This window comes from Tetrao urogallus (assembly GCF_951394365.1).
Source record: "Tetrao urogallus genome assembly, chromosome: 3".
Classification (NCBI taxonomy): Eukaryota; Metazoa; Chordata; class Aves; order Galliformes; family Phasianidae; genus Tetrao; species Tetrao urogallus.
Window position 1 is genome coordinate 12,989,759 of NC_136815.1, and position 15,777 is coordinate 13,005,535.

The following is a 15,777-nucleotide window of genomic DNA, read 5'->3' on the forward strand; positions in this document are numbered from 1 at the left end:
AAATAAATCTGCTGCAGCTCTGGAGGGACAATGGTTTTCCAAGTATAGCAAGACCAAGGAGCATAACAGCAGTGGAGCTGACACTCGTTATGCTAAATTTATATTTGACCTCTCTTCTCTGCTGTGGTAGGATTCTGCTCTGGGAATAAATCTAAAGTGCAATGGAAAATGTATTTGCTTGAAATGTTGACTCTTTTTCATGTGGGATGGCCGAGAACCACTAATGAGCATGGAGTAGCTCCTGTCTTAGTTTGACACAGGGTCTGGGTTGGAGTTATATACCCTTTGCTGACATAGATGACACAAACGGGCTTGTGGATATGTCTTTGCATTACAGGCACACCTCTGACTATAGCATACAGCCTCCAGCTTGAAGGCACCTTTCCCTGCCTCTCCTCACTTTCACCCGCATCTTTCTGTCCAGTCAGTGTTTGTCCATGAGCATTCCAAAACAGTCTCTCTGTTGTTCAGTAGTGTCCAGATTCCCATGTAAAATCAAATTCATGGACTTTCTGATTCTGTTCTTGTTGCATTCATTTAGTAAACAATCATTTCTATAGTTACCTTGGATATATTCTTCCCTGAAAAAGAGAGGATACATTACCAGAACGTTAGGATGTAATAAAAACAACTGCTTTTTTTATAGCTGTGATTTTAAATGAACTGGATTGAGTGCTGTCAGATTTGAAGGAGTAAAAGATGTAAAGATAAGGTAGGAGGTATGTTCGTGGCACTAGAAAGGAAAATAGGATCCATTTTTCCATAATTGTGAACATAACAATATTCAAATTTAATTTCCATTAACTACAGCCTCAGTGTGGAAATGATCTTTCGTTAGACTGTGACAAATTAAATTCAGTTAAGGCTAATGCATGAATAATTCATGCATGACATTTGAATAATGCATGCCTAGATGACAGTTTATAAGTGCCTGTTAGAGCAAGGTAGAGTGGCCTTGAATGTATTTTGAAGAGCTGATTTAAAGTAAGTCAAAGATTTTTCAATCATTAAGGAAGGGATCTGTGTTTTGGCTTAAATGGTCATGAAATGACTGAACTGTGGAATGCGTAAATAATGACACGGGAAAGCAATTTTTTAGTTTTATGCATAATATTAGCATTTAAGTCATTACCACTTTTGAAATAAGTTTTAAAATGATTTGCTAGATCCTTGCAAAGAAATTCAGTCCCATCAGGCTACAAACTGATTATGGACCTTTTTGATTTTTGGTCATTCTGATTCCCCTGCCTTCTATAGGTATTCTTAGAATAAAAATAAAAGAGAAAGAGGCAATGAGGATAACTAGAGTATGATGTGGTTTTCACTGAAGAAAGATCAAACTAACTTGAAAAGTAATAAACAGGAGTGAATATAGTTGCAATGTTTTGTAGAAGTGAGAAGAGAAAGAATTAATAACGTGTTTTCCCAGTATGGGAACAATATTAAAGTATGTGACATTGTGACATTGCCAGTCTCAAACCAAACAAAACTACACTCATACATTGTGTGTCTATACTGTAGAACGTGCTGCTCCAAACTATTTTATAGCCAGAAAATAGATGAGTTTAAAAAAATGAATTTGAAAAACTCTGGGAGATTGTTCCTATCATTTCCATCCATCACCACTTTGGGTGAGCTCATAAAGTTCTTCAACTTCTATGGAGCAAGGTGTTCCTTCACACTTTCTTTATACCTCTGCTCCCTTTTATTTTTTGGTACTCTTTATCAGCTCATTATTTGCTCATGGCTACTGATAATAGAATCAGCAAAGAGGGTTTTTTATGTAGACCCTGCTGAGTATTGAGCTGTGTTCTTTCCTACCTGAGTGTCCTTCAAAACTTGAATGTTAAAGAGCTCAGGTGAGGTATGTCTGATTTTTGAAAATTAAATGGGGTGAGATACTTGTGAAGTTTCGGTCCATGTATTGTAATGCTTTCTGTTAGAAGTAACAAAGATATTTAGGGGTGAAACTACAAAACATCAGCTGATGCATTGCTACAGAATCTGTGTAGGTTTGTCACTGCACGTGTTCAAATTAGGGATGGAAGCTGAAGCCTGCAATTTTTATTTCTAAGCTCAGGGTAGAAGAATGTGCCTTGAAAACATTTTCTTTTGATTTCAGAGGGTCATTAAGGATCTGAACACATTCTAATCCTCTTATATTTTCCTCATTAGATTTGGATTACTGCAGCCAAGCAAGGGGTGAAAGCTGGCACATTCTTCTGGTCTGTGTAAGTGTCTCTGTTTTCTGGAGATTTGTAACTAATAAGTCTGAATTAATTCAGTGCAAATATTTATTAATTGTTTTCCTTGCTGTAAACGTTTAGTAGCTGCTCAGTTGGAGACTGTACCTGTAAGCCTCTCATTTCATTTCTCAAATGTTTCTCATAACTAAAGCTAACTCTACAGTTTGACACAGGTTTATACACTGATATTTAGCAGCTGTTCGAACAAAAGTAGAGTGACTGTATCAAAAATTACTTTCCTTCATTTGACTGTGTTGTTTTGCCTCCTCAGTATTGCTGGCAAAGTCTTCTAGACTTCTGAGTGTTTGTGCAAGACTTTTATTTTCCTCGCTTCACGTGACATCAACAGCCTAATTCACTCCCTCCTTTTACGATCCAGCCTGGCCTTTGAATAATAATAATCTAGTTCCCATTTATTAAGAGATAGCCTTGAGGACCTTTGCTCTTTATTCTGTTCTTTAATGGTTCTGAATTATTTTCCCTTGTCCCAACTAAGACATTTTTCTAACTAAAAATGAATGAGTTTTAATAACTTCTGAGTTCCGAGGAATTCAGATGTATCAATGTCTCCATTTCCTTTAAGTGGCAAGATTGCAGGAATGAAGAAAATGGTCATACTATCAAGATCAAAAGTACTGATGGGATTTGCCTATTTTTTGGTTCCATTTTGAATAATATTCTTTGGTGCTCTGAATATCATAAGCATATGGAAGAAATAATAAATGTACAGTGTATATAGCTGGTGAGAGGTTTAGGTTTGCAAGTCATTTACCAGGCAGAGCTTTGATCTGCTTCTCTACAAAGCATAGGAATTTATGCAATACCAAAGCACTACAACTACATGGGAACCAGAAGCACCTTGGCTGATCCATATCTGGGGATATATAAAACATTAGGAAAAATAACCAAGGCTGTATTGTAGATATATATGCCTGTAGCAAGAAAGGGATTCAGCCACTTTACATATGAATGAAATACATCCTCCCTAAAACTGTACTATTTAATTTGGAGTATGGAATGTTTTTGGTGAAAAAAACTCAGATAAACTCTTTTAAGGAAACAGTAGTATTTAAACACTTCTAAGTCTCAAGTGATTTATTTTTTAAATAATGAAGATTTTTCAAATTGGGCAACTAGTAAGTTTCAAAACGGCAACACCTAACATTATTCTGTCTTATGATATTTCTTTGTCTGCAAATTTTAGCATTATTTCTCATCTTATAATTCTACAAGTGGAAGTTTCCTGTGTAGATGGAGAATGGCAACCAGTGTTGTTGTACAAGCCATTAAGTAACTTGTTTCAAAATGACATCTGCATTTCTCCATCAAATACACTTCCAAAAAATGCTGAATTTAATTCACTAAGGTGAATCCAAGATGGTTGTACTTGACTCTTATTGGGATTCTGCAATTGATCTAAGGGAATTTGAAACCACTGATGCTGTTGTATTAAAACACTTGTATGGTCACTGATCTGCAGAGCTTTCTTAAGATGAGATATTTTGAAATGTAATAGCTGTTTACGTGTTTAGTAATTCCCATAGCAATAATTTGGCCTCAGCAGCCAAGTGAGATGTCTCAGGATAACAGTGAATCGTGATTTATCCATTCTGCAGAGAGAAGTTGTAAATGTTGTGTGAGTCACCATGCTGATTGCCTGATGTTTCAGATGACTCTGGTTTGATTTACACCTGCTTAATCCTGTTTGGTTACTATTAAGTCAGTGGGAGTTTTTCCAATGTCTTTAAGACTAGCAGTTAGATTTGTACCAGTGTGAGAAATGTCATGGTTTTCACTCATGCCAGCTATCCAATGGCAGCACTACTGTGCATAAAAGCAGTTCATCTGGGTTAAAAATACCAGGATCTTTAGTCACTGCTATTAGAATAGTTTGGTTTCCTGCCTTCAGTTCTGACTCCATTTATGAGCTTTTAATCCAATTTATTTAGGAGTATGTGGACATTCAAGAGATCAGATGTGACTATTTGCAAAATAAGAATCAGTACCAAACAAGAAACAAGATGCAATATACTAAAAGGAAATGACATTATTATGATTGATGATAGTCACCGTGGAATCAGTTCATAGCAAGACTGTTTTGATGCTTCTTGTAGTCTCTGATAAAAAGGCATTTTTTTGTGTTTTTGTGGTCTAGTGTCATTCCCCATGAGCGCAGAATACTAACAATACTGCAATGGCTGACCCTTCCGGATAACGAAAGGTAATTCAACCTGTTATTGGTTAATAGCCTATACTCTTCTCAAAAATAACTGGAAAAGAGCAAGAGGAAGTTTAATTTTGTTAAACTACCATTGATTTCAGGATTTGTTTTGATTTGTTTTGATTGGTTAGATTTGTTTGTTTTTTTTATCCTAGCTTTTAACCATCTTCATTTTGATTCTCAATAAAAGTATGGTATCAATTTCTTTCCCATCTAGAAGCATTTAATTACATAGATTAACATGGATAGTTCTTAGCCTACTGAGTGTAATATGGCTTAACAACCTTGTAGGCAGTGGCAGAACTGGACTCTGAGGACTGGGAAAATTTTAAGATTTTAATGATGACTGTTTTTTCCATATACAAGTTTGCACACTCTGCTGGCTGCAAAGCTCCAGAGGGCTACTATTGTGATCCCACTTACAGGGCTAAGAAAGCACGTGTCCTCAGATGGTACCCTGGGTGCTTCTTGGGATGTGTTCTGGGATTTAATAAAGTTGTAGAACAATTAATTACTTAATCATCATATCATGGAAACATATGATGAGAAACAGTTCTCTTTAAAGCCGACTCTCATTGCAAGGTTGGTTTTATTTGGCTTGAGCTGGCAGGTTTGGGGCTTTTTGTTGTTGAAGGAAAGCTGTCCTGAACAAGGCCTTTCTTTCTTTCAGGCCTTATGTTTACGCTTTCTACTCCGAGCAACCAGATGCTGCTGGCCACAGATATGGACCTTTCAACTCAGAGGTTAGTAGAGATTTTCATCCGTAGAAAAAGCACACATCTAGAATACATTTTTAGAATAACTGCTGATGCTCAGAAGTAATATTTTTAGCAAATTTTTTCACCCGTTTCTGTAGTATGCGTCACCTCTGCCAGAGAAAGCAAAATTATTGTTTAAGGATTTATCTTGTGATTCAGTTCTGAGAAGGAACGGCCCATGCCTTTCATAGATTGTTTCTCTTTGTGATATGAAAATGCAAATGGAAATTTCTCTTTGGCAAAAATGAGATTGTAATTGGGTGCGACAACAGAATTTAATGTTCCTCAAACAGTTTATCCTTCTTAAACATAATAAAACTATAATGCACAAAATACTGAGGAAAAATGCAGTGAAGAGAAAGGCTTATTTAATGCTAACAGCCTGCAGTAGCCAACGTAATAATTCTAGTCTGTCATGAGCTGTAAAAAGCAGCTATTTCCAGTTTCATATAGACCCTAGAGGATTTCAGTTAGTTTTGCCAATACTGCTCCCTCAGGGCTGGTCTGTTGAGTTTGGAAAAGATTTTGAAGCATTGTAAGGTATTTTAAAGAAAAATTATGTGCAAAACACTGCAGTAGTTTAACCCCTTGTTTGAGGTTCGGATTGCCAATGAGTACAGCTTCTCTGCCAGCATGGTGCAGGTTACAAAAACTTAAAGACTGTGTGGTTGTCTGGGATTTGTGGGGAGGGAAAGTAAGTTCTGTGCCCAAGTGTTTTACTGCTTGGGGTGGCTGGGGGCTGAGCATCTGGCAAAGCTCCTCTGGTCTCAGTGGAAACATATGCCTGTAGGTTGCAGCCACAAGACTTCAGGAGTTTTCATATGTGCTTTTTAAAGGGTAAACAAATGTTTTCAAATCTTTGAAAACTGAGGAGTATATTTACGCTTTGGAAGGTAATACCAATCTCCCTGAGCAGCCAGTTACCAAGCAGATGTTTCTTACTTGTTTGCTATACATCTGGTAGCTTCCTCTACTGGAGAAGTGAGCAAAGAGAAGTAGCATTAATCTTTTTAAATGTACTTGAATTATTTGGGGCTGTTTAAACAAATTTACAGTGATTATGGATTTGCTGTGGGTAGCATCCCTGCTGGAGTAGTTTTAGCCATGGTCTCAAGAGCAGCATCAGAGAGGAGTTGAAAACACCATAGTGGATGGGAAGATAAAGTCCATGTTATGGATATCCTGCAGTTAATATCTGCCAACACTCCTGCTAAATTGATAGGCATTGATATGTTTTCATGTTGTCATCTGACTCCAAACAGGAGAGGTATCTGACTGGGCCAAGCAAGAGATGGATAATGAGAGCTGTCTGATTCAGATGCAGCTCAAGGATACACCACTTAATGATGCTTTATAGTTCCTCTTTTTGAAATATTACAAGTGTGCAGCTTATGACTGACAACTGTAATTTTATTTATCTGTAGACAACCGCTTCCGTCTGAGCAGAGTTGTGAGGCTCTTTCCATGGACTTAAAGGACAATATAAAGAAGATGACAGTGAATTTGATCTTTACATTCCAGCCTTTAACAAACCAATTTAGCGCTTTATGCTGAGTAATGTAGTTTCAGATTGATCAGAAGTTTCTAAAAAGTGAAGTGTAACTGTATCATCACAGGAAAAATCCCTATAAAAGCAAAAGTCCCTAATGGCTTTTATTGCTTGAGGGTTCTTCTGGACGTTTATCTGAAGGCTGACCTCTAATTCAAGTTCTTAATAAGCATGAATTAGTAGCTTGTGAAATTTTTACAAATGAATTGACTTATGCCATTTGTATTAAACACAAGAAGTGCTTGAAATTGATTTCTAGCCAATTGAGAACAGACAATTTAGCAGATGAGCATGTATGGGCTTGGAGTTCAAACAGTGGCCACAACTTTCTGAATGGAAATTTAAGTAAATGAATACAGCTGTGTAAGTATACAGATGCTGAGATTTGTGAGGGGCCTCATTTCAGGATAGAGAAGCTGGGAATTACTTTATATTGTTTCTCTTGACACTTTGTTTTCAATATTATTTTTAGGAGCTACAAAATTTACATAAAGCAGCTGGGAAGGAGTCCTCAAAGGGACCCTGTCCAGTTGCTTCCTAGATACCGAGAGCATGACCTCCCTGTGCAGTCGTTCTTTTCTTGTATACAGCTGGCTGTGGCTGGACAGTTGGACTAATTCTGACCACTTCATTTTTCTTCATACAAAGGCAGATCAGTCCAACACTTGCATTTGAATAAACCCTGTAACAGCTATCTGCTATATTTAAGATAGGCTTTTTATTTCTTTTTTGAAGAGTCAAGATTTCATGCTGAGCTTTTGTTGCTGCATATGGTAGCTTGATAAATTGTTTCATACCTCAGAATCTTCCAGATCCTACAAAAGTCCATTAGAAAAGTGGGTGTTTACTAGAGCTTCTTATGCCAAATAATATTGTGAATGTTTTTCAAATGTATAATCTTAAAGGTCAAATGGCATCCATGGCCAATAATCTTCGACTTCCAGACTTCCAGACTTCAGCTGATAGCACTTAGAGCTTCAGAGGACGTACACAACAGCCTATGGACAGAGTTAAAAGCTAGGATTAAAGGGAATTAGAAGAATTTAAGCTTTATTGGGTGAACTGTCAGCACTGTTGATATAAATGGAATACATATTATGGTCAACATCCACTACGCTAACTTTGCATGTTCTCTAACATTATGAATTTCAGTGCAAATGAAATTGATTGCCTATGTAGGGTTTTTGTTTGTTTGTTTGGAGGGACATGAAGGAACTTCTCAGGAAGCATATTAATGGATTCTGCTGCATTTCCAGGGGCAGTTATGCAAGTTATCAAATATGTGCTTGCTCTTCATTTACTTCTGCAATTTTTTTTCTTTCATTCTGTGCTTCTGCAGTTGAACTCTGGTATGTTGGTCCATCTGGGTCAAGAAGCAGAGCTTTGGCTGGCTAGTTACTCTTGTGATGTTACAGTTCCCTTCTGTAAGCAGGGAGGGAGATTTGTTTCCCTCCTCCGTAACTCTATTCTGACTCTTTTCAAGCAAAACTAAGATGTGGCTGGTTAATAAGAACTTGGCTTTTTTTTTTTTTTTTAATCTTAGCTAACTTTTATTTTTGAAAATAAAACTTCTAGATGTATACTACTGAAAGAGCTCTAAAACACATCGAAATCTGGCATTGCTACACTGTTCCTGCTGCTCCTCTAACACGCTGTCTTGAGACAGCCATTGTCAGTGTTCAGACCTAGGTCTCCTACGCTCGCGTTTCTGGCATACTGAAGCTCTGTCTGAGCGCCTTCAGAGAGAGTAAAATGAGAATCCTTCCTTTCCTTGCTGCTCCTCTCATCAGGACTGCACAAAGCTTGAAGCGTTTTAAAAACAGAAAACTCTGGTGCTGCTTTATTAAAATGCCTTTCTGGAGAGAGACGAATGAGACTGGACTAGAATCTCCTTTCCAGCTGCTTGCCTTGGAAGCAATGAAACAGCATGGCAGATGGTAACATTCCCTTCCTTCCCTTCCCTGTTTACATTGCACTGTTACTGAACAACTGTGAGAAGCTGACTAAACACATAGAAGTAAAATATCATCATAAACCAACTCTTGTCAAGCCCACTCAGCGTGCTCCGTTGTGTGCAGCGTATCTTAGTAAATATCTCCTTGTAGGCATCATCTGTCACTGCTTTGTATGCAACCCTGAGCAGTGCTGAGAGCCTGTGACTCACGTAAAGTCAGTGAGAGTGGTAAAGTTCTAAATTACAAGCGAGTTGATTAATGGGATGGTATTTTTTTCCAGTTATGTCTTACAAGGTTTTTCCCCTTCTGTTTATATATCCAGATATTCGTGCATTTATGAACAATTACCCACATGAGATATCATACCAAAAGTACTAAGAAAATTAAATTTTCAAGTTGCCCTTAAAGCTGCTAACAAGGCAGGTGCTGCTTTCAAAGGCTCTGCCACTAATAAATATGCCCTACCTAGCTGATTTGAAGGATGCAAGCTCCAAGCTAACTGAGTCTCACCTTTACGGCTTTGTTCTGTGGAACTGCAGTCCCCAGTATGGATTAATGGTACTCTGGTGATTTCAGTGGGGTTTATGGCCTGGCACACAATGCGAATGCTACTGATGAGAATATCTACTGTCACCTATTTGAACAAAAATGTGTATGGAAAATCATGCAGAAAGCCATTTGGTCTGGACAGGTGCTAGTACTCATACCTGAACCACCCCCCAAGTGAGATGCACGTCCACCTGCCTTCTGCCCCAGACAATCATGACATTTTATGCAGAGATTTTTACTAAATTGAAATTAAGCTTACTTTTGATAATACTAATGAATTGACACTTGATCAGTTTTGAAAAACAATACTCATTCAAAACCAGAAGCCCCATCTATTTTCTGAAACACCAATTTCATTTGCTTTTATCCTGTCTGCTCTTGTAACTGCTGTTCTGCTTTCAGTCCAATTTGGTGTATTCCTCTTTAAAGAGAGACAGATGCTAAATTGTCCAAAGGCCTGAATTTTTGAAAAGGCCTCCATTTATGCATAAGGACTAGCTGGCATAGGTGGCTTTGCTCTCTGATGTGAGTGGAGACAGGCTTTTTTTCTGAGTCCAGACATCTCTCCCCGCCAGTACAGGAGAGTAGTTATGGCTCCCCTCTTACTCCGCCTAAGAGACCTAAGAGAAAGCTTCCTCCTAAGAGGAGACAGGAAAGACCAGTTGCAGCTCCAAAGCAAAGAAGAAGAAAAGTACGTAGAGTGGATCAATATGCTGCGGAAGCTCGTCGGAAGAAAGTAAGTTTATGCATATTCCAAATTCTATGACGGAAGTGCCACTTTTTAGGCACTTCTCTAGCTTTACCTTTTTCAACTTGAGAATCAATCCGTGCTTCAGGTTGGGATTTTGCAGACTTGCTTCTGTAAGTGTACTGAAGGACACAAAGGAAAGCAGCCAAAGCAGACCAAGTCTTCTGGGAGCTATGTTTCGCTTGTTTCAGACTGTTTGCTTTAGGGAAAGTCATCTTAAATCCTCTTATGATTCCAACCATCAGCTGGAGGCAATGTCAGATAAATACATGGGAAGGCAGAACTAGTGCTGCCAGCCCTCATTAACTCCCCAACTCTTTGGAGCCTGGTGATTATTTGAGACTCTATGTCTAGTTGCCCAAGTTCTTGAGATGTCTTGAAAACATGACTTATAAAATCTAAAAGGGAAAGAACTTGTGAAAGTTGTTTCAGAAACAATTACTTAAAAACTAGTTAGGGGCTTTGGAGTGCAAACAAGTCTTGATAACGTGGTTTCCGAATGCAGTGTATTTGCAATGGAAATGGTGCCAAAGTCTGTTTTCATTGGGCAAATGTCAGATGGGAATTGTTTTATTAGGAAAAGATGCAAGAGAACAAAAAAGCGTGTTCCCTATTATATTGTCTTTCTCCACCTGGCAGTAAGTAAACATGTCAGGGGTGGGAGGCCACTTCAGTATTTCTTTCATTTCAGAATTTTAAGTAAACAATACAGAAACATAAACAAAATATTATATAAACCAAAAATATTTCTGCTTTAGGCATCAAACAAGAACCTTGGCGTGCTCCCTTGTTTCCTAAAAAAGCTATAGTCTTCTTCTCAATAGCATTTTTGTGGATGTATTTTTTAACTTGTTCCATGATTGAACTTAAAATAATTGTTTTGAGACAGATTTGGGAAGTGTGAAGGAGCAGACAGGGACACACAAAGCTTCAAGAACAGTTAATACAGATCTACTTGAGAGGAGAACTTATAACTGCTGCGATGATACTGCTATTACTCATTAATTTACCTTCCCAAGTTTTAGCCGTCTGGCACAAACCTGCAGTATTCCTACTGATGTGAGCACATGTAGCTCTCCTTTTTCCTTGTTTCTCTTTCTGTGATTGAAAAGGTCATACAAGCTTCTTATCCTTCTTCTTATCCTTACTGTGTGTTTATCACTATTATTTTGAGAAACAAAACAAAACAAAGGTTGTTACACGATGTTTCTCATCCTATCTGCAAATTCATCTTCTGGTGCTGATTGGTAAGGGTGGAATACAGTACAGATCGGATTCTACCATTTAAAATGAACAGTGACATTTCTTCTTCCTCCTAACAAGGCTTGTTCTAAAGGAAAACTCAGGAGAGAATCCAATTGTAATCTGTATGATTCAGATCTCATACTCAGTGTTTTCGCAATAATACCAACTCTTTAGTACTTGGATATCTGTATATCTTGAAAGATTATATGCTTTCATACATCTTTGCAAAGCCCTGATATCAACATACTGGGTGAAGAAAGATATATGCAAGACTTACTTGATCACCAATAATTCCTTGGAAGTTGCGCCTGGGGAAAAACACGAGCTTTGCTTCAGCACAAAAAAAAAGTAGCCTGAAAATGCCACCTACAGCCTTGCGTTGCAGAGGCTAGTTGAGGAACAGCCTGAGTGTAGTAAACTAATAAAAGCTAACTGAACTTAAAAAATAGAGAGAATGCAGTGAGGTGAAGTCATACTACCAAGGACTGTTTTCTGGGTTACTCTGAACACAGTCAAAATAGTAAAAACAGAAAGGTGAGTTGTGGATTTCTTTTATTTTTTTTTTTCATGTGTGTCTTGTTTCTTTTAAAAATAGACATTTTCATTTATATTGATGTTTATACATTTTCAGAAATGTCACTGCAGACTTGTAGATGAAACTGGGAACGAAGGTGGTTAAACAATATTACCATTAAGCATGAATTCTTGAAATGTCTGGAAGCCTGCTGAGATCCACCTGGCTTTCCAGTTTCCCTAAATTAGCTTTGGATTCAGCATTTGGATTCAAAAATTGTATTTCCTTATATGATAGATGTTGTGCAAATAGAATTTCATAAAAAGCGTGCTCTCAGTCATTGAAGAGTTGATAGTGAGAAAGCGCCGCTGCAAGAGGCATTTTTTTGTTGTTGTTTTTTCCTTTTATTTTTTTCCATTTTAATTTGAACTGTCCCATGGTTTTAACAAAACCAACTACTTAGTCTTTCCTGATTTCAAATATTTCAAAATATCACCTGTTACTTGGACATCTTACATAGTTTATCAAAACTATTCCTCCTCTATCCTCCTGTTTTCCTCTCCCACAGGTCACTTCTTCATCAACTTACAGTGCCAACTGGGAGATGACATTTCCCATCTCATCTTCTGCACACTATCAGACTCGTTTAACATCCATCCCATAATTCAGGCAGAGGGAGAAATTCTGAATTACTGCTTTCTGGGTCATACTAAAGTGATGTTTCTGCTCAGAAAATTCTGCCAAAATTTTGCTTTTTCTCATCCAAAATTTGTCAGCTTTCTGTTTTTCATTGGAAGAATATTTTGTTTTGTGTATTTGTACCAGCCAAATCAAACTGTCTGCGTACAGTGACAAGATACGCTTTCTTACCAAAACCGGAGCAAAATCCAAATCTTCTGCTTAAAATCTTACTTTAAAACATTTTCCTTCTCCGTTCTACCCAGTAAAATTGTTTCATTTTCCTATAGTTAAAATCACAATGCTGTTAGAATTTTTTGGTGTTTTCTGTTTTCTTTCTTAAAGAAGATTGAATTAAGAAATCACAATACCATATCTGTCTTCTGGGACATGCTGACACTTTTGGCAAAACTATCACTTGAGATTTTGGAAACTGTTGGCTTTGAAGATGAAGAATGCTCCCTCCAAGCCCTACGTGCTACTCAAGTGACTTGCATGTTGTCATCCTAGTATCAAATGTAATTTGAAGTGAAATTCACTAACTAATTTGAATGATCCATCTTAAATCCAGAGCTTCATTTCATGTTTTGACTAAACCATTCACATAAAATAGCCACTTACAAGGAGCTATTTATAAGAAACAAACTGAAATTCACATGCATTTTTCTAATATTTTTACATCGCTTTACAAAGGCATGTATGCCATTGGGAGGCCCAGGATCATCCATAAAGATCTTCTGCTGTCCTGTGACAGCATCTCAACAAGGCTTTCTCGTGTTGCAGTAGATGTTTAGTGCTTGATCTAGTAGTGGTTGGCAATACTGCCTGTGAAAAAGGGGTTGGATCTTGATGATCTCTGAGGTCCCTTCCAACCCAAGCCATTCTATGATGAAAATGGAAATAGTACAGTAATTGTAGGTGTAACAGCTCAGCCAAGGTTTTGCCTCTTGACCTGGATGTTATCACATCAGAGTTCTGCCAAAGGACCTTCGCTTGTAGTAGAAGGAGGAACATTACAATTACAGTTAACTTTTTTCTCTCCTTTCTACGTATTTGTACAGATGATGGTAAATCCCCTGAGAGAGATTGACAAGACAGTAGGACAACTAATGGATGGACTGAAACAGTTGAAACTACATCGATGTGTCAATGTCATATTTGTTGGTGATCATGGTAAAATAAACAAATTCTTCATCAATATATGCAACCTTGCACAATGTAGCTGTACATATAATAGGTAGCTTAAATGAAAGTTCAGTTCAAGTTACTTTTGTGCTGTTTTTTTTCCCCCAGTAGTTTAAATACTAAACCACTGCCAGTCAGTGTAAACTGGTAACTCTATTTTCCCGTTAATCGTCATTGGAGGACACTTCTCTTTCACATCAGAGATCTGGGTATTCTCCATTTAGAGTTTCTCAAAACTTGGCATTTTCAATATGACATCCAAGCACAGCTCTCCTTGCATGTATTGGAACACCGTAATGTGCCTAAAATAATCTTTTTATAAGTTTTTGTAGTAGAAAACATTTTAATAGCATGTGAGGAGAGGAGTGGAGCAAGACATTTCTTGGCAATTAATGAGACAAGTTTTTCTACTAGGAGAAAGACTAGTATCTGTAAGGAGCTGTGTCCAACTTCAATAGAAAATGTCATCAAAGTAGTGGAAGAAGATAGAAAAACAGTCAAAAGTTATTTTCAGATCAGATGAAGAGTCACCAGAGAGCAAATATATTATTGGTAGGGTTTTTTTGTTTTGTTTTGTTTTCTTAAGTCAGAAGAAACTTTGCAATGAGAATAAATCGCAAAGTCAAAAGAAAATTTTATTAAGTGATAAATATGATCATGTTTGAGAGAAACCTGCTTTATCATACCATTTTAGCACTCCTACTGAAAGTCACAGATTAATCATGCATTTGTAAGGAATCCTGGTCTGTGTAAGTCTTTGTCTAGGAACGTCACACAAGAATAGCTAAATGAGCAATAAAATGGAATATGCCTTCTTTCTGGCCTTGGGGAGAGAAGGTTAAGGAGCAGGAAGAATTTCCAGGGGAGGTAGTGTTGTGCTGTACTGACTGTGACTGGCAACACATTCCTCCCTACCACAAGTGGCTGCAGGAGAGAACTGTTTATCTGTGGCTGACTTAGAACAGACCACCAACAGACAATACCTTTTGTGTATGACTTCTCTTAAAATCCTTTGTTTAAAAAAATTCAACAACCCCGAAGTAGTACACTAAACTAAAAACAGACTTTGATTTTTCCATGAGCTCAGTCTGAAGACATGTCAGTGCACACATGGTGGATGTGGTGCCTGTTGCTCCAGTGTTCAGTGCTAAGACTGGTAGTGCTAAGACTTGTGCAGGCAAGTACTAAAAGTACTCTTGATTTGGTTTCTATCAGTGTCTGTCGTTGCAACTAGATGACTGGAAAAAACAAGAATAAGATTTGTCACCCAAAGGAAAAGAGTACATAACCTGTTTGGTTGTTTTTGTTTTTTATTGTTCCTGTGCTGTTTTGGAAAATGTGTTTATTCTCAAACTGGTTTAAACTTGTATTTTCTTTCTGCAGGGATGGAAGACACTACTTGTGAAAGAACTGAATTTTTGAGCAACTATCTGACCAATGTGGAAGATATCATACTGCTGCCTGGATCTTTAGGGAGAATTCGCCCTAGGTCTAACAATAATCTAAAATGTAAGTTAACTGTATTTTTTATATTCTGAGAACTAGACTCCATCCTTTCCTTGGGATGAAGTATTCCAAAGGGTGTATGTCTGCAGAATGTTGGTGGGACATTCAAAGTGGAGCTCACTAAAGATCAGCTGTATTTCCAGTCTCTAGTTCACAGACCCTACAGTGTCAGAGCTGTGTCAAGTGGGTAACTGAAACATTCTGGGTTAAAAATCATCTATTTTGGTAAGAACAATCTTGAAGGCAGTTTCAGACAGCAGCATACATGTGATTGTAATTTTATTTATGCCCTTCTTCTCTCTCCCGGTGAAAATGGGACTTGAGGGAGCTCAGTAGTGCATGGTTTGGATATAAGGAAAAAAATCTGATTCCTTTTTTGAGCTAACAGAGAAAGTGAATTACTAATTTTGAGTTCAACGTCATGCTTTTAGCATAAATGAGGAACAGAGCAGGTTGCTAAATAGCAACAGACTGGGGAACTGTAGAGCACACATTCAGGCATTGTAGTAACAATTAAACCTTGTGAGAAACTCACTCTGACTTGGTGTTCAAGGTTATCTGGTCTACAACATGCTCAAGAACCAATCAGGAGTCCTCTGGTGAAACTTAAGTCTGTGATTTAA

General features: G+C 37.6%; 1 protein-coding gene across 1 annotated transcript in view; it reads left to right on the forward strand.

The window, feature by feature from the left end:
- ENPP2 (ectonucleotide pyrophosphatase/phosphodiesterase 2) overlaps window positions 1–15,777 on the forward strand; it is a gene marked incomplete at both ends in the record, with an annotated part of 53,847 nt that overhangs the window by 20,713 nt on the left and 17,357 nt on the right. The window contains 6 exons of the mRNA XM_079534015.1: window positions 2,176–2,231; window positions 4,402–4,467; window positions 5,138–5,210; window positions 9,859–10,014; window positions 13,525–13,636; window positions 15,032–15,157. Of these exons, the coding sequence (XP_079390141.1) occupies window positions 2,176–2,231; window positions 4,402–4,467; window positions 5,138–5,210; window positions 9,859–10,014; window positions 13,525–13,636; window positions 15,032–15,157 (589 nt within the window). The remainder of the gene's footprint in view (window positions 1–2,175; window positions 2,232–4,401; window positions 4,468–5,137; window positions 5,211–9,858; window positions 10,015–13,524; window positions 13,637–15,031; window positions 15,158–15,777) is intronic.